This window comes from Antedon bifida, chromosome 6 (genome assembly GCF_963402885.1).
Source record: "Antedon bifida chromosome 6, ecAntBifi1.1, whole genome shotgun sequence".
Taxonomy (NCBI): Eukaryota; Metazoa; Echinodermata; class Crinoidea; order Comatulida; family Antedonidae; genus Antedon; species Antedon bifida.
This window is the reverse complement of record NC_136231.1, coordinates 17723416-17742240: the sequence shown is the minus strand read 5'-3', so window position 1 is coordinate 17742240 and position 18825 is coordinate 17723416. Positions and strand designations below refer to the sequence as shown.

Genomic DNA, 18825 nt, shown 5'->3' with positions numbered 1-18825 from the left:
AATGAATTGCTGCATGTGCGCGCCATGGATGCCAAGATTTAGCGGCAAGTTTCTGTTTATAATTGCTGTTTTTCAATAACTTGTGTTATTTTTCTTTTAAAACATAAGCTCTGGTATTATTATCACAATATTGACGATACGAAAAGGTATGATGTTATTGATCATTAAGGCAATCCGTCCTTTTTAGGCTAGGGATTTCTAGTAGGCCTAAATAAATGAAGTTGAGCGGACTGGTCGGCAGGCAGGAAACGTAGTGTGGTAGCCTGTGGGGATCGACCCATGCATAACGCTGGCAGGCTGGAGTAGGCCTAGACATATACAGTAGTGTGTAGTCTGTTTCCCCCTTTTCTCCAATGCATTAGCACCTTATATAATTATAAGCTTACCCATTTTACTAGTATTAGTAGTTTTATTTGTAAACTATTTGTTATGTTCATAAATGTATTATTTTAAAATATTTTTGTATGTTTTATAATTTTTTTATAATATTAATAGAGCAGCATGTATAGCCAGAATCACGATGACACCCTCCACTCATCGTCGCAACATGTGCAGAGCTCTATACAGCAGGACAGATCTTTTAAAGAACTTGCAACTCTACTTCCATCTGGCTGTAAGTTTTATATTCATACTTGAAAGTTGATTAATTAAAATATATTAATTTCAGACAAAACAAACAAAAAGCCTTCCTCACAACGTTTTTACTGTTCTGTATTATTGTCATGTTGTGTGAAGAAATAAACGTAACCTTACATAAATAAACACGGTTTCCTGACATGTACATGTACTGTTTCATTGTTTTAATTTGTTTAAATTCTATTTAATTTTAAATTGTTGTATGTGCGGCTATACTCGAAACGAGGTTCTGCACAGTATAGGAAGATGATGATGAATGACTTGTCAAATGGTATTTTTATGAGGGCCCCTAATGATCAGCTTCGGCTGGATGGACTAATATCCTCGTAAAATATTGTTAAAATCAAAATAAAATGGAAAAGTACACATAAACTTTATTTCACACAAATAATATATTTCATTGTTCTAACAAAAGTTCAACTTTCTATAATGCATGTTTTGTTTTTACAGTTGTGAGTGGGAATTCTGATTTGGATTATCCATCTGCTTCAGAGAGTGTTAGTCTATCACATCTGGTTGAGCTGAGTACAGTAAAACGGGTTCCCCTTCCACCAGATCTTGCTGAACAATTTCAACGTATCCTTCCAATTATAATTATATCTTCAAGCAACTTCTAAAAATGTGTACATTTCGCTGACTGAAGTAAAAGAGTTCAATGAATGAAATACTGTTTTATTAAAAATTATTAAAATAACAGTGAATGATGATAATAAGTACATCTATCTTAAACAACTTGACATCCTTTTGTTGGTATTTGACACGATAGGATTGTAGTTTACAGTACTGTTCATTCATACACATTTATTCAGTTATTTGACAATAACTGGGGCCTGCACTAGAAGATGTAGCTTGTCTCATGAGGGCCCCTACAATACAAATATGCAAAAATACTTTAAAAGAAATACTGTATAAAACATTAAACAATAAAATAAGTCAAAAACAGAAAGAGATAAAATATTGAGCATAACAAAAGTAAGTTGTTTAAATGGCTAATAGATAACGTTTTACAGATTTTTGAAAGTAATAGATATCTAATTAGAATAAGGCCACAAATCGTATCTTACTTGGTAAGCAATGATGTGTGTGTTTAATACCTTAATGTTGCACCAGATATGAAATGTAACTGTGGAATGGGTGTATTCCCCACCATTAGCAGAGCATGGCTATCCATTGATAGTGATATTTATGTCTGGAACTATGAGGATGGGTAGGTGTTGTTTAATTTACTTTTAAACAGAAATTAAATCGTTTTCCAATATGATAATTGTCTGATTTGATTTCTCATGTAGTGGGGATCTTGCATATTTTGATGGATTGAATGAGACTATACTATCGGCTGGACTTGTTGAGCCTAAACCAGGTATTTTTAAGCCACACATCAAGTTTCTGTTGGTTGTTACCACACCAGTGAAAATTGCTCTACTTGGAGTTAGTTTCACTAAACCACAGCAAGGTAATTAACATTTTTATAACTGCTTTAAACATTTATTATTTCTATCAGTAGTATACATATGTAAGAATACATACATAAGGGAAAATAGTATGAACAATTATCATTAAATACAACAATTACAACATTCAAGATTCAAGAAATTTTATTTGTCCATAGAAATGGAAATTCACTTTGCTTGGTAGATTAAAACAACAATATTGCAACAATTTAAAACGTGCAGTATTATAACAGATTAAAAATACAAGATAAAAAGTTAAAAATACTGTTAAAAATTTAAAACTATTTAAAAATTGCATTATCGTCTTACATTAGAATTAAAAATATGAATGCTATTTACAACGAAGGATTTTCTAGTTCTACAAAGATTTGCTCTTGGAGGTCGTAGCCTAATACCTGATCTATTTAAGTTATAACAGTAATGTAACGGATGAGTGGGGTCTTTCATAATATTGTTAACATTTCAGCATTATCATTATAGAGAATCTATTCTTTTCATTTAAACACATACGAGACATTAAAGGCTATACACAGATAATGTCTATTTAAACTTATAATAGCAATATACTGGATGAGTCTGTCTGCAGAATTAGAACATCTTCAATTGAATTTTAACTAGCTGCAACTCAACTGAAAATTTACTCCTAATTCATTCGAGTCATATTTTAAATATTCATTCAAGTCATATTTTAAATATTTATTTTTATAGGTGAATTTATAGATAATTATTATGGCGAGGCTGAAATGCATCTATTACCTGATCCTTTGTTTTCAATACCGACTGACAATGTGTACATGCTGAGTATTATGGGTACTGCCTCCGGCCGAATCTTTCTTGCTGGCAAAGATGGCTGCATTTATGAAGTTGTTTATCAAGTGAGTATTTAAACATTTTCTGAAATTTTAATTTTAAATGTAAAATTTTCAGGAATGACATTAAAAAGCTCTGTTTACACTATCACACATCACAAGTGTGTGTGATGTGCCCAATGGGCACATCACACACACTTCTTTTTCAAACTAGTTTGATAGTGTAGAGCTTAAGAGATATTAGGCTAAACATTGTATGAATGTCTGTATTTTCAAAATGGGATAATTGATTTATTTACTATATTGAATTGTACTACAAGTACAAATTACTGAATTATTTATAAATGTATATGAACCATCTTAAATTTTTTTTTTTTTATTTTAATTGTACATTACTTAGATACTATGTGTCTGATGTGTTTATTTTAATCATTTAGTGTAGAAATAACATTATTTATCGTGTTTCCTTTACCCTTTAGGCCCATGATGGTTGGTTTAGTCGAAAGTGTTATAAGGTTAACCACAGTAAAACATCATTATCATTTCTAATACCTTCCATATTGAGTTTTTCTGATGAAGGTAGAGTTTTTTTTTCTTTTTTCCATAAAGGTTTCATAAACATACTTTAAATTTGTTTGCTTAATTGCCATTATAACATAAATTAACCATTGACAATACCAAAATTCTGAGAGAGAGTGAGAGAAATTTCCTTGGCTGTAAAATGATGAAATATTATTGCATGAAAAAAAGGTTGATGTATGATCACATAATTTATTTAAATGAATAGAGTAGGCATGTGTATATTGAATAGGAATGTTTCAGCAAAATTAAATTCTACATTTCTTTCAGATCCAATTGTCCAGATATCAATTGATGATAGCCGTCATATCTTATACACTCTCTCTGAATGCAGCAACCTGTGTGTCTATGACCTAGGGGCAGATTGTTCAACAATGAGCCTAATCTCAAGAGTATATCTGAACACACTTATAAAGGAAGCTAGAGCCATTGCACAGTAAGACAGCACTAACAGTGTGAATGTACAGTTATAGATGCTAATAGTCCTGCCAAACCTATTATAACTGTCACTTTAATATAAGTCAAGTGACAGTTCTGGAACCCTGTCTTGATAGCCTAACTGAATCATCATCTTCTTATACTGTGCAGAAACTCATTTGAGTATAGTCGCACATGGTTGAATTGAATTGACCCAGAGGGCCCAGTTATGATCAGTGTCTGTGATGTACTAGTACACCGGGATAACCCCCTACTTTAAAGTGCACATGAAGTAGATGTGTACACTGGACCTATGGTTTATAGTCCTTAACCGAGAAGGCTCGTTCTACCAGCAGAACCATGGAGCGAGTAAGACTTGAACCCTTTCCGATGAGTATGGCTACGCAATTACGGTTCCACCGCTCGGCCACTCACTCTCTCTGGAAACCTCTTTTGGTAGCCTAACTGAATTACAGGCATTAGTTTGACTCCTGCTTACTCCATAAAGCTAACCTCTTAGGCTTAGGGAAATAATGATAAACTAAACAAAATAACTTAAAATAGCAATATTGTTTTAATGATTTTGATTATCATGTCAAGTTCTTATAAAATTAATTTTGGACGAATATTTTACCACCTTTGTACAAAAAGTGAAATTTTGATTTGTTATGCCAAGTTCTGCAACCAATTCGGTACAGACGTTGGTACGGTATATGTAGGCAGTATAAACAACTAAATTGTGACCTTTTATCACTGTTTGGTAATTTTAAACTTCTAAATTGTGACCTTTTATCGCTGTTTGGTAATTATAAGTGTCTTTAATTTACATCACTTTTTCCTACAGGTCGATAGATCATTCACATTTTAAGAAGATTGTACATATTTCAGCTTTAACTCAGAAGGATTCAAGGATGTTGCATGTTGTGGCTGTTACACATACAGGTAGCAATTCACATTATTTATCCTATATTATCATAATAAACTAAATTTTAAACTGATTTTGTTGTTAATTTCCCTGAAGTTGATTTGTTTTCTGAGTCTTTAAGTATGTTTAAACGCCGTGTACATTGCTATGTTTCCCGTTAACTTGTGGCTGGTGGGTGTTTTAAATCTTTTGAATTTTTTATATAACATCACCTAGCTGTAAGTGGGATCATTGTTCCTGTTTTTTATAAATAAATAAAAAATAAAATTCAGTATTTTTGTTTTGGCATTACCCGAGTTGCATGTATATACTGTACTGTACCAGGAAGTACCAACATTATTTTCATATTTAAAAATAAATGTATAAAAATCAAAAAATTAATTGTATATATTATTTTGGAATAGAAGTATAAACAAAATTTAAAACAAAAGGTTGACTTTATATTTTCAGGAGTTCGGCTGTACATGACAACAAATGTTTTCGCGGCCAATAGGAGTGTAAGTGATTCTAGGCCATGCATGTTAAAACTGCTTCATGTACGATTACCACCAGGTTTCACAGCTAATTCTAACCAACGCCCAGACAATGTTCATGCAGCACACTTCTCACAAGGTAAACGTTTAACATCAGGGTGAATCCACAATAAGAATTAAGTATGGATGTCAATATTTTTTATTTTTTTATATTTTCAATCTTTCTACATAACAAAAAAAACATATAAGTATAATAGGGGAGTAGCGGAAAAGCAAAAGTAATAAAACTGTCATCTTGTAATGTGCTTGACCAGCCCCTGTCAATACAATAAACCGAGATTATAACAAAAAAAATATAGAAAAATACATAAAAAAATATGCTATAATAAAAGTGTTCTAAAAATACAATTGCTATCTGAACATTCTGATTGTATAAAAGTTAAAAATGATAAAAACAAATGTTTTTGGGGGAATAACCTGTAATGCAGCCTAACTGAGCTGAATTGTGCACAGGTGTGGACAACACATACAAAAACTTTCTTCTTCCCTAAGGGTCCATTTGTGTCAAGTGCTGCCACCAAACGGCGCTTGTTCGCCTGTCCGCACCGACAGTACACACACATTGTCAATTATATTTTCTTGAAATTATATATAATTATTATGATAATATGATACCTTGAATTCTCCACTGTAACTTATTTTTAATTTATGCATAAGTAATAGAATAAAGTGTAATGCATGATCAAATTAAGATTCTTCATTGACAAAATGCAGAATAGGATTGAAAATGTTTTTGTGTATTTCATGCCAAACTTACCTGGTTTAATACGAACACCACTGTTGGTTTGTGTAATTTGGAAAATATATTAAGCATGTCATTATTTTGGTTTCATTTTAGGAACTGTTCTTCTTTGTGCCTCTGAAACAGAAGATAGTGATGTGCTTTGGTGCATAAGTCCAGATGCTTTCCCATTTGAACAAAAACTCATGGAAACCTATGTAAGAATTTGGAGTACTTTAAAAAAAAATGTATTGGGGTCATAATGACTCTTTATATAAAAAACACATGAAAAAACATTACAAGCTTGTTTCATTAACCAGCCATATGTATTTTTTTATTATTATTTATTATTATAAAGATTATATAGAACCTAACAGTGGAAATAAATCATTACTATTTTTCCATTAGGTAAAACTGCCAATTGACAGCCATGCATGGGTTATAGCTGAAATGAAGGGAGAGTCACTTACAAAGGTTAAAAGACCATCAATCATAGACCCGATTTTAGATCCACCTTTGGTTGTACGTCAGCATAGACAACTACCTACAAGATTTGTCGTACTAAGTGCACATGTAAGTTTCTATATCAATCATAAAAATAATTCAAAACGAACATCAATGGCATATGTCAGAAAATGTCTAATTAATAAAGAACTTTGGTTTTACTTTCATTATTTATGGATAATAAAGTCAAAGTTCAGAAAACAAAAATAGTAATTGCTATATTGCATTATGATTGATGTCAATAATAATTTGTCTTATATATATATGGCCGACTTCTGTCGTAAACAACAATGTCAATTAGTCTTGCATTCATCTGAATGATGACTAAGCCAGGACTGTTTAAAGCACCTTTGGCTGGTCCCAACATTGACCAAAGGCTTCAATCGTCCAGTGCCCACCTTAACCAGAGGAGAGGCATAAGCCAATCTGTCTGAGGCAGATACTAGATGCAGGGGCTGCCATAAGAGTCAGCAGTGCCTAATGGGACCCCAGCTCCATATACAGCACCCGGTATTCCCAGATGGTCTCCCATCCAAGCTCTAACCAGGCCCAACGTTGCTTAACTTTGGTGATCTGACTAGAACCGGTGTTCAACGTGGTAAGGCCGTAAAAATAATAATAAATAATTTGTCTTGAAGGGGAGTTATCTAGTGAACAAGCTTCGACCTGTTGATCAACTCAGACAGTTAATGGTAACAAACGGAGGACCAGATAATAACATGGTTCAGTCATTCTTCAAATTACACATGGTAAGTTCAAATAAGTTAACCATTAAAACTATTACAAACATGCAGTGCCAGCACCATGTTTGTAGAAAACCACATTTGCTCATTCTATGAACTACAGCGTAAGGTGGTGTATGGCATGTTGTGCAGGTTGGGGAGGACAGGCAATATGGTCACAAAATGTATTTATTCATCCAATCGACAAGGTAGATGGATGAAGTTATTGTATTAACCATGTGACTATGTGGCGTCGGTTTATTTATATATATATATATTTTTTCTTGAGTTATGGAGAATTTTGTACTCTGTTTTCTTTTTTTTGAACATTGAATTCTCAAAATGTCTTCTGTCTCTTCATTTGGAGTTGTTTTATTTTACCTAAAAGTATTCAGTAGAACAAGATTTTGTATGATATATTTCTTTCTTCCCTATATTAAAAGGTGGTCCCCAACTTAAAATAAAATTTGTCTCAACTCAGCTATACAAACTTTAATAATTCTGTTTTGCCTTAGGTTGATCAAGCATGTGCTAGTTGTCTTATTTTGGCATGTTCACGGGTAGCCCAGGACCAGCAAGTGTCTGAATGGGCTGCTCAGGCTTTCTTCAGGTATGGTGGTGAACCTAGAGCTAAGGGCATGGTTGATACAGCACGGCCAACTGGTATCGGACCATCTTTCAGTAAGCACTCTTAATTAATTTAGTTCTCTCATTTGCAGTTGCGTAATGGCTATGAGCGCTAAACCTGGCTAAACCCCGGAGCTTATGGGGGGGGGGGGGGGCCCCTGAGCAAAAAGGCGTTAAAATATGTCTAAAAAGGCTAAAAGGCCTCAAGCGCTGGTGGCCACTTAGTTTCCCTAAACCAGGGCCTCAGACCTGCATTACGCCACTGCTCATTAGTTGTATTATACATTATAAATCAGTTCATGCATAATGATTATTTTATTTTGTATTGGAAATTTAACATTTGTTATTTTATTCATAGCATCTACTACACCAGTGTCTGGCCAAGGCATGCTTCAGGCCTCAAACATAGCAACTCCAGCTGCAGGTATTTTTATTTTGGTAGTGGTAGTGATGGAGGAGATAGTGTGTAATTAACATTTCAAAAGCACAGATTAGCCTTAAATGGGTTTTGACTTTGTTAATATTATTATATGTATGTTTTGATTACATTACAGGTATACATCCTGGTTTAGCTTCTACTCCATTGAATACAGACTATCAAAGATCACCTGCGTATCAAGGAGCTGCCAGTGGTGACCTTCATCCAGACATTGAATTTTCTGGCAAATTCAAAGGACTGTATCTTTATTTTTCTAGATTGTTATCGTAAGTATTATAAAGCTCTGTCTACACTATCAAACTTAATGTGACAAAAAAAAATGTGATGTGCCCGGCCCCATATATGGACATGATGATGTCATATCACTACCATATTTGGGCATATCACTACCATATTTGAGCACATCAAACTAGTTTGATAGTGTAGACAGAGCTTAAGAGTTATTTACAATTTCCTTTGTTATTTACAAACAGAATGCATTGTAGGGCAAATAAATTTGGGCCCTTAAAAAACAAATTGGATCAGTTTTACCTTTTTCTTTATATTGTATGATTATTTTTATTTTTTTTTAGGCCTATTTGGGATGGCAAGATTGTACATGAAGCCAGAATGAACAAAAGAAAGGATGCCAAAATAGTTGTAAGCTTCCTTTACTACATATTCACTCTCTACTATAGATGCACCCATGTTTAATTATATACATCATTTTTCATAAGAGCTAATTTTAATAGTTTAGTGATTTCTTAAAATTGTTCTTTTGGATGATCCAAAAGAAAAAAAAATGTTATGAATACTATACGGAGATCCAGATGAACCTTTTCACTTATGGTAGTAATTTCTTTTTGTTTCAGTTTTACAGTTCGCAAGACAGTACAGATCTTTCGTGGTTCTTAGCCGAGTGCCTTTCCTTAAATACCTTTCTTGACAAGCATTCACAGTTTTCTGATATCTCACAAAGGTGTCTAGTATTTATAACACTTTGATTTATACCTATTAACAATCTTATAGATAATTCATCCCAATCAGATCAATTATTAAAAACAGGACAGGACACACAAACATGGTTCAGATATACATTTGATAAGTTCTGCATTTAAAAATTCTGTTCTAATTCTGACTATTGATGTTCTCAACAGTATTCAAGATCAGACCTCTGGACTTGGAAGAGCAGACTCTGTTTTGGGGCTACAAAGCAAACAGGAACAACGTTCACTGTTAGGTAAATTTATCAGCTATCTCTCTAATCAAATGAAATGAAAATAAACATTTTAAAACTAATCATATGATGTTTAAACTATTTATATCATCGGTGATGCCACAAAGTGACACCAATATGACTACAGACACTAAGCACATGAATATATTTTGTATTTTTACAAAGAAACACAAATGTTTAGGCTTCATGTACTAGTTCATTATACCAAACTATGACTACACATTTTAATAGCTGAATTGTCTAGATTTACATGCGTGTAAACAATTATGCGTTTTGTGAAGCTCTACAAAACTGTGTCTGAATCAAACCACTTCACGGTTAGTGTCACTTTGTTGCGTCACTAACAATATAATATGCTAGATAATTTCATGAACATTTTTTGTTTATTTCAGTGTTTGCTGTAAACGCTGAGAAGCGAGCACTGCAGGACTTGGAACAGCTTGTGAAAAGGTCGTGCGAGGTGTTGGCATTGTGGAAGTTACTCTGTGATCATCAGTTCCACATTGTTGCCAGCCACCTTATAATGGTATAACTATCTTTTCTTCTTCGTCACTTTGTTCTTCCTTGCCTTGTTTTTTGTTGTCTATTTCATACAAACCCACCAATGAGAAACTTGCCATGTACAGGATGGATACCTGATTGATAACAGATTCAGGGAAGTTGCGCTTGGGATGTGTGTGCTCCCCACTTTTGACAGCTAAAATGAATTTATATACTATTTCTGCCCTGGACAAACTATAATTTTTTGTGCTTATAAAATAAAGCTCATTTAGGCTTATGAGTGGAGTAGAACATAAATAATATTGAGTGACTCATCAGATGAAATGATATTACTTGTATTTATAGGATGCCCAAGAGAGAATCAGCAAAATGACGTTTAAAGACTTGGTTGTCAATGGAAAAGAAGTAAGATTAATTTGTTATTATACAATACAATTAACTATATCAAATCCCTTTAAGTATTCAGATAAATTTTATATAAAATAGAATCCTAAATTGATTTTTTTTGTCTATAATGTCAGATGTGCAGTTCAATGATATCAGCTTTAATTTCGTGTTACATTGGTGATAATACAACCACTGATGCAATAAGTCAAAAACTGCGAGACGTCTGTCCAACATTGTACACAGTTGATGATGCCATTTGTTCAAAGGTCAGTAATCAGTATTGTTCTCAGAAATTGAAAAGTGTATTTGCTAGATCATTAAACAAATCATTACAAATTTTAAAAGGCAGGACATACAGTATATATATATATATACAAACAATAATCAATTCCATTCCAAAATTGTTTATATCTACCAAGCTATTTTCATTGTTTTCCACTCTTACTCTCTCCACCCTCTATTCACCAGCCTGTGCCTCCTTTGTTTTTATTTCTTTTATTCCAGTCCACTCAAGCACTTGTCTGCTTAATATTCTCATTTTTGTCCCAAGTACTCTCACTTGCACTGATGAAGGCTAGTGTTGCCCGAAAGCTCTGCTAATTTTTCTGGCTGGTTTACCTAATCTGTATCTCCATTGAGATCCAGCCACTGATATACACACAACATTGTCATTTTTTCAGTAAGCCTTTGGATTCATTATACAAACAATAATGTATAGAAAATATCAAATGTAATTATAATTTTTAATTATAAATTTAATTGGTATTTTATTATTTTATAATTTCTATTGCTGTTGAATCTTTACATTAATCAGTGGATGAAGTTGCATATTTTGGTTTTATAGATGACAGATTTCTTTTTTTCAATGCTACAAATAGTTGTCTCCCACATCCTTAATTTACGGTACAGACAATAAGTTTATTTGTTGAATTTTCTTTTAGGCGACCGAAATGTTAAGTGCTGCCCTAGAATGCGAGACCAAATCCAACAAAGACCAGCTTTTGAGAGATTCTTTGCAGTATTTTAAACAGATCAGCCATGCTCTTAATCTGGTCTCAATATGTGCTGATTTTCACAAAGGTAATCATACTTAATAGTAATTCTAATCATAGGAATGTGGTAACAATAATATGCTGCTTTATATTGCCAACACTTTCTATCTTAAAACACACAATTTTAAGGCACTGCACAATTTTCTAAACTGAGTGTGCTTTATAAAAACAAATGAATATTTATCTCATTACGTTTAGCAGATTGTCAAATTCTTGCATTAATGTGAACAATCCTAATATAGATACTGTATCAAACACTCATATTTAAAAGAAATATTTAAAATTTATTTTTGCAGCTCATTTTTACAATGGAGTAATAGATTTATGCTTGGCGGCTGCTACGAAGCGTGATCCTCAGAACCTTGCTCTGCACTATTACAAGAATGGTCAGCCTTCAGAACTGAAAAAAGGAATGGATGCATTTGTTAAAAGGTATTAACAATATTATGTCAGTGAAACAGGCAACTACCAAAATATAAAGTGTTACTACTTTTTATGCTCACAAACATGTCGACACAAGTTCACATTGTGATTACTTTGTCATTTTTAAAATTTAATGTATGTTTCTGTGTATTTTTTTCTTTGTTTCTTAGGCTTGAGTGTTATAAATGCATAACAGATATATTTGAGAACCTGTTAAATGCAAGTCAAGCGTTAGCTGAATCACCTCTGCCCTCCAGACCAGGCCCAGCCCCTACAGTTGATACAAAGAAACTTACCAGAGATGAAGCTGCATTCTATGTAAATATTCTATATTTAAATTCTTTTGTAAATTAACTTGATTCTTAAAAGTCCTTTCTTGATTTCTGGGTGACTTTCTGTTTTCAATTCATCAATGATTGAGTCAAATTCAACATTTATTTTTATAATCATAAAATACAATGCGCAAATGAGTATTGACATCATTTGATGGGTCTTGGTATCCTAAGAGATAATGCCTGTACCACACATTTTTTGTACTCTCACCCTAAACTATGATTTGATACTTGTGTCATTTGTGCTGGGGCAATTTCCTTGCAGTGTTTAGTCTATGTCGTTAGAACAACTGACAGTTTGTGGATAGAAATTCTTGCCCGTCACACAGTACAGTTGCAGAGAGTATTAATTAAATAACATCACAGTTGTTCGAAGTTATTTCGGAAATCTTTACTCATTCCTAATATGTATTATTATTTTGTATTTCCAACCAGTTTGAAGACATGCTACAACGTGCTTTAAAATCTGATGATGAACTCTTTCACGTTGCTCTTTATGACTGGTTTGTTGCCAGAGGGCTCACTGACCGTCTTCTACAGGTAATAACCACAATGTCATTTATAGAATGTTGTAATACATTACAGCCATGCCAATTTAATAACTGTTCCAATCCGTGTGAAAAACAGACATGTAAAGCTCTGTCTACACTATCAAACTTTATGTGACAAAAAAATGTGATGTGCCCATATACGGACATGATGATGTCATATCACTACCATATTTGAGCATATTACTACCATATTTGAGCACATCACACTTTTTTTGTCAAACTAGTTTGATAGTGTAGACAGAGCTTTAGACTGTGTGTGGAGTACTTTAGTTCTGAATCCAGTGATTGACGTATGCAAATTGTGTTCATTTGATAGATAAATTCATCATTTGTTGAACCATACATTAAGAGAGCAGCCAACTATAATCCTGACAACCTAGAGATGTTAGACCTGTTGTGGAAATACCATGAAAAAACCAACAACTATGCTGCAGCTGCCCGAATCCTGGCTAAGTTGGCTGATAGACATAGGTATATTGTTCTTTTGTTATTTATTTTATGTAAGCATATTATTCAAAAGTAGTTCATATTGAAGATTACTTGTAAAGCTCCGTTTACACTATCAAACTTTATGTGACAACAAAAATGTAATATGGACATGATGATGACATATCACTAATATATTTGAGCATATCTCTACTATATTTGGGCACATCACATTTTTTTGTCAAGCTTGTTTGATAGTGTAGACAGAGTTTTGTTTTCTTGATTTGTAAATGTCTTTGATGTCTGTGGATACTCTTTGGCTTTTGGATATACCATATTTTAAAAATGCAAATTTGGTTTGCAAGCATGCTTGAAATGGCATGTGTTGTGCACAAAATGCATTTTTACCCAAAAGACTGGCCCAAAAATGTATGTTTTCCAGTTTTAATATTATATTCGATAATGTAATATTACACTATTTATTCATTCAGCACTGATTTGACACTACAACAGCGTATTGAGTACACATCAAGGGCAATCATGTGTGCCAAAAGCAGTAACCTTATAACATCTACAGCAACTGATGGAGAATTCTTGCATGAATTAGAGGAGAAAATGGAAGTAAGTATTATTTATTATTATTTACATCATTAGGTTAAACTGATAATAACATATATAAGACAAAATCATTATTTCAAAACTTATTATGTAAATAATAATAGTAATAATATCCTGGATTTATATAGTGCCTAATGTTGTGAAACCTCTAAGTGCTGAACATTATTACCCCAGTCATTTTTTTGATCAAGCATGTATGGAAACATACTGCCATAACGCAGCTAGTAATCAGCACAAAGTTGTGTCTTGATCTAACCGGGTTCCAATTTATACACCTGGGTGGAGAGAGGCAAACGTAAGTAAATTATCTTGCCTAAGGATACATTTGAGAACACCACAACATTACCATGAAGGTAGCTGACATGTTGTCATCATGTCAATTTATTGTACTATATCCTACAGATTGCTACACATTGTAACGCATGTCCTTGTAAACGTCTATCCTTCTGAATGTGATTTGTAAATTTGTTTTGTGTTCGCTACTTGGTTTCTTGTCAATAAATAAAATAAATGTTCTAATTTGTATACTGTATTTAGAACCTTTGTTTAATATGATACAAATGAAACTTTTTTTATATTTGTATTGATAGGTTGCAAGGTTGCAGCTGCAAGTGTTTGAAGCTATTAGCCAATTTCCAGGTCAAGATCCTAGAGTACAGGAAGCTTTAAGTCAACTTAGTGCACAACTCATGGACATTACAAAGGTTAGATTTTCCATTTAGCTGTCTCAAGTTACAGTGCTGCTGTTGTACACTTTTTTAGAGGAAAAGGATGAATTCCAATTTTAGAAAAAACACTAACAGTAGTATCTTGCATGCATCATGTTTTAGTTAGTTTATATTGATGATTAGATTATCAGTATAAGCCAAATAGACTTGTCAGGCGCATCACTATAGAACTGATGTTTGAAAGTTTCTACTGAGAAAACTGGATTTCATATGCCTAATCCCTAGGTCTAAAGCTCTGTCTACACTATGAAACTAGTTTGACAAAAACAGTGTGATGTGCCCAAATATGGTAGTTATATGCCCAAATATGGTAGTGATATGACATCACATTTTTTGTCACATTTTCTTGTTGTTTTTGTTTAGGGGTTGGTATTTGACAAGTTCTTCTTCTTCTTTTTCTGATCCCAGAAACAGTTCTTATTTTATGTTACCATTTAAGTTATTGTAATTAATGTATGCTGCTTTTATTTCTTGAACTGTTTCTAAATAAATGTTGTTGAATAGTGTAGACAGAGCTTAACTCTAGTTAACTTTCAAAAATTGTACCTCATTGCTTACCACATTTTGGAATATTGCATAAAATAACTACATCTAGTATTCCTTTTTTTATTAGCTGTATGGTGATTATGCTGAGGTATTCCAGTTGTCCGAATGTAAATTAAGTATTGTCCACTGTGCTGGTCACTATGAACCCTTATTGGTAGAATCACTATGGCAAGAAATTCTTGAAAAAGGTTTGTTGTTGTTTATTATAGATGTTGTTTATTTACACAATTTATGTAAATGAGATGTATGTTACTTTCTTGATATAAGGAATGAAATATTGAATCCTAAAATGTGAGTATTAAAGTTATAATAAGGAAATGTTTTTTTAGTCGACTTATTTTTGTTGCAGAATTTCAGGAAGCAAATAATAAACCAGTAACAAGCCAAGTCATCATATTAACAAATAAAATTGTTTCTCTTGGGAAACAATATCAAACATCAGAACGATATTTCCCTGTATGTAAGTACCATAATACAATTTACACAAATTGAGACATGAGAACATAATTAGTGGTCAAGCATTATTAGGACATAGAGTGGTCCTGTGGAATTTAGGATGTAGATATTGTCCATGTACAGTATGCTCTTATTACCATCCTTAGTTGTACCCAAAAAATAATTGCTTTTAAGAATGTATTTATAAAGTTTGCGGTACACCACGCCTTCACACCAGTCCCACCCTATTGAGCTTATATTCCCAGTTTCCTGGACTGTCTGCATTCTCTCACCTGAGGACGATCAAAGCATATTGATCGAAACGTTGAGAAACTCAACAGTTCTTTTCATAACTAATGTACGTGGTGTATCGCAAACTTTATATCAACATTTGATTTCGCCATGCAAACCTTCAAACAATATATAATCTTAAAAAGAAGCATGTAGACACTTGACACATTTATACTATTTTTACAAAGCCAACCATTGTCATTGTTTTAATGGGGATATCTCATAAACCTAACTAATAGCTGGCACCTACTCTCTACTGTAGCCTTTAGTACCTCTATGGTAATATTAAATCATGCATTATGTAAACTGATTGTTTTTCTTTTAGCTTTCCTTATCCTGTTTTTGGAAAAGAAGAGCATTGAGTTGCAGCTAACTATCTCGTGGGTCTTCAAAGCATTTCTTGCTGTAAATGTACCACTACAGAAACTTCATCAGATATATGACAGACATTATAAAGCTAAGGTATATATTGTAATTGTACAGTACATAACTGTTGTTTTGGTCGTCATGGCTCTTATTTTGTTGGTTTGGAAGAAGCAATAATTTAGTATAAGTAAAACTGGTGCATAAAAAAACTCAAACTTTACACTATCAAACTTTATGTGACAAAAAAATGTGATGTGCCTATATATGGATATGATGATGTCATATCACTACCATATTTGGGCATATCACTACCATATTTGAGCACATCATACTTTTTTGTCAAACTAATTTGATAGTGTAGACATAGCTTAACAATTTGTATGTACAGTATGTACTCATGTGCAATTTAGAAAGAACCTGCTCTGACGCTAAACTTGTCACTCAAGATTGTGTTTAAAACCAGTCAGATGTCTTATACTCATAGATGTTTTCTAATGTTGATTCTGAAGAAAATTGGGTTATTTTTTTTTTCGCAGGATCTTTTCTGGCAAACATCTCAGAGTCCCCTACATATGGTTAATGTTATATGTTCACTGCTAAACCATTTTGCTGATACCCCCACATTGGTGCTCTCTATTGAAAGGTACAGTTGTGTTTTTGTTGTGTTTAGTTTTTAATTTAGATGATGAGGGTGATGGTTATTAGCATTTATTTAGTTCATCATTGAATATTACAGTAATTAAATTGTAATATCCTGTATTAGTGAATTAAAAAATACTTTACCTTATCAATCATTAATTTTTGTTACATTTATTCATATTAAATTAATGTATCAATATTTTTTTATACAATATATATACTTTTAATTTAAATCAATGAAAAAGTATTTTGATTGGCATTTATATTTTTAAAAGTATGGCTTAAAGCGTGGTTCCCACTAGAGACGCAATGCGGGGATGTAGATGTAACGCAAGCGAGTTGACCAATGATATGCGACTGTTTAATAATTCATTGCTTGTGATTGGTCAAAATCAAGTTTGGCAGCTGTTGGCAATAGAATGGTATTGCATGGTATAATGACGTCATTTTCTCTATTTTATTACCTATTTGTTTGTTTTGCAGACGCTCTTTTATTACTACTTGCTTGGACTGTATTGCAAGTTACAAAGTAGAGTTGGAAGCCACAGCTGTACACAGGCAAGCGGTACAAGCAATGCTGGCTAGATTCAAACAATTACAAGCTAAACTTGATAAATTACTGTAAATATAAATACTAATAAGATAGCCTCCACTGATTGTAAGGGCGTTTGTTGTATGAGAGAATGTAGCTGGTGGGTGAAAATCTGTGATAATACCATATATGGCTCTGTGGTCTAGTGGTATGATACTCGCCCTGTAAACGAAAGGTTGCAGGTTCGAATCCCGCAAGAGACAAGAGACATTTTTTCATACAACTAAAAGTATGGTACATTCGCCAATGAGCTATGCTCTACGAGATTATAAGATCATTTTCCGAAATATGAACACTGTTTCTATAATTTGACAGTATGATTTATACTATTAAGATACACTTTCAGATAAGAAGATAAGATAATGAAACAGTGAACAGTGTTGCTAATACAGTAATACCCTTTAAGGGTCCTAAATTTAATGACATAATGTGAATAAAAGGATTAATGAATGGTGAACAATGTCAAGTAAAAATAGTCAACTGATCATAATTAATATTCGCTGGATGTGTCTAATTAAAAAATAGCCTAAGTTAACCAGCAGCACAACAGGATAATAAAGGCCTAAAGTTGATAGTGAATTAGTTCACTTGTATAGTTAATAATCAACTTCTGGTATAAGGCCAGTATATACAGTAGCTGGCTGTTAAGTAATTTCTAATTAGGAGGTAAAAGCTTCAAACCACCATAGCCTAAAGGGCTGCTGTAAAGAGTGGTGTTTGATAGGAGGGAGGATCACTGTGCCCTAGACATATGCATTGCAATATGTTCTACACATACAGTGCTTGCAAAACCCGGTGCTAGATTTTCACCATACGCTTGCGATTAACTGCCATCTTTTCTATGAATTTATACAAATCCATGTATGTAAAACAGAATTTTTTTTTTATTTTGTATTTTGCAAAGTATTTTTAATTTCTGTAAATGTAGGGAGATACTTTGGCATAAACTAATACAATGTACACTCTGGATTACTAGTTAAATATAATAAAGATTTGCCATAATAAATATATGTACTGTTTGTAGTATATTTGTAATAAATCAGGCATTCAGAACAGCTATTTTGAGCATTTTGGGGAAATTTTTCTTTATGAGGATTTTGTGTTTGGATCTATGGAATTCGCTGTTATTTCCTTACTTCAAAAGTACTATAATAATTTACACATGACAGTTGACTAAATCATCCTTGTGCTTTCTACAAAAAAAAGTAAAAGCAGAGTTTCACAAAAAATTACCAAAACATTAAAAAAAATTATTATTTGGAGCAACCAATCTCGAGCGGGTACGTACTTCTGTTACAAACTTACGTCACGCATCAATAAACACAGCTCGCTTTTGTTTACGTTTTTTCTATCATACTG

The 18825-nt window shown here is 33.0% G+C and overlaps 1 protein-coding gene and 1 pseudogene across 1 annotated transcript; one reads left to right on the top strand and one right to left on the bottom strand.

Annotated features, from left to right (window-relative positions):
- Positions 1 to 3: 3 nt before the first annotated feature.
- On the top strand, positions 4 to 18474 carry LOC144844423 (nuclear pore complex protein Nup155-like). The gene is made up of 34 exons (XM_078701324.1): positions 4 to 146; positions 496 to 613; positions 1087 to 1212; positions 1747 to 1843; positions 1926 to 2089; positions 2796 to 2962; positions 3376 to 3475; positions 3746 to 3911; positions 4737 to 4834; positions 5268 to 5429; positions 6189 to 6289; positions 6480 to 6644; positions 7214 to 7324; positions 7813 to 7978; positions 8283 to 8348; positions 8479 to 8629; positions 8936 to 9002; positions 9215 to 9321; positions 9500 to 9582; positions 9972 to 10105; positions 10426 to 10485; positions 10602 to 10733; positions 11409 to 11547; positions 11816 to 11951; positions 12113 to 12260; positions 12710 to 12814; positions 13142 to 13296; positions 13743 to 13872; positions 14460 to 14573; positions 15211 to 15331; positions 15493 to 15603; positions 16195 to 16331; positions 16772 to 16878; positions 17358 to 18474. Exons 2-34 carry the CDS (start codon positions 502 to 504, stop codon positions 17497 to 17499), a joined length of 4080 nt encoding a protein of 1359 aa, XP_078557450.1. The 5' UTR covers positions 4 to 146; positions 496 to 501; the 3' UTR covers positions 17500 to 18474.
- LOC144846690 (5S ribosomal RNA) lies at positions 7071 to 7187 on the bottom strand (annotated as a pseudogene).
- Positions 18475 to 18825: the final 351 nt, after the last annotated feature.

Coding starts and splice junctions, on each gene's coding strand:
- LOC144844423 (XM_078701324.1), top strand. CDS start 502: ATGTATAGCCAGAATCACGATGACACCCTCCACTCATCGTCGCAACAT. Junction 7,979..8,282: donor TGGTATCGGACCATCTTTCA/GTAAGCACTCTT, acceptor TTTTATTCATAG/CATCTACTACACCAGTGTCT. Junction 9,583..9,971: donor GGAACAACGTTCACTGTTAG/GTAAATTTATCA, acceptor TGTTTATTTCAG/TGTTTGCTGTAAACGCTGAG.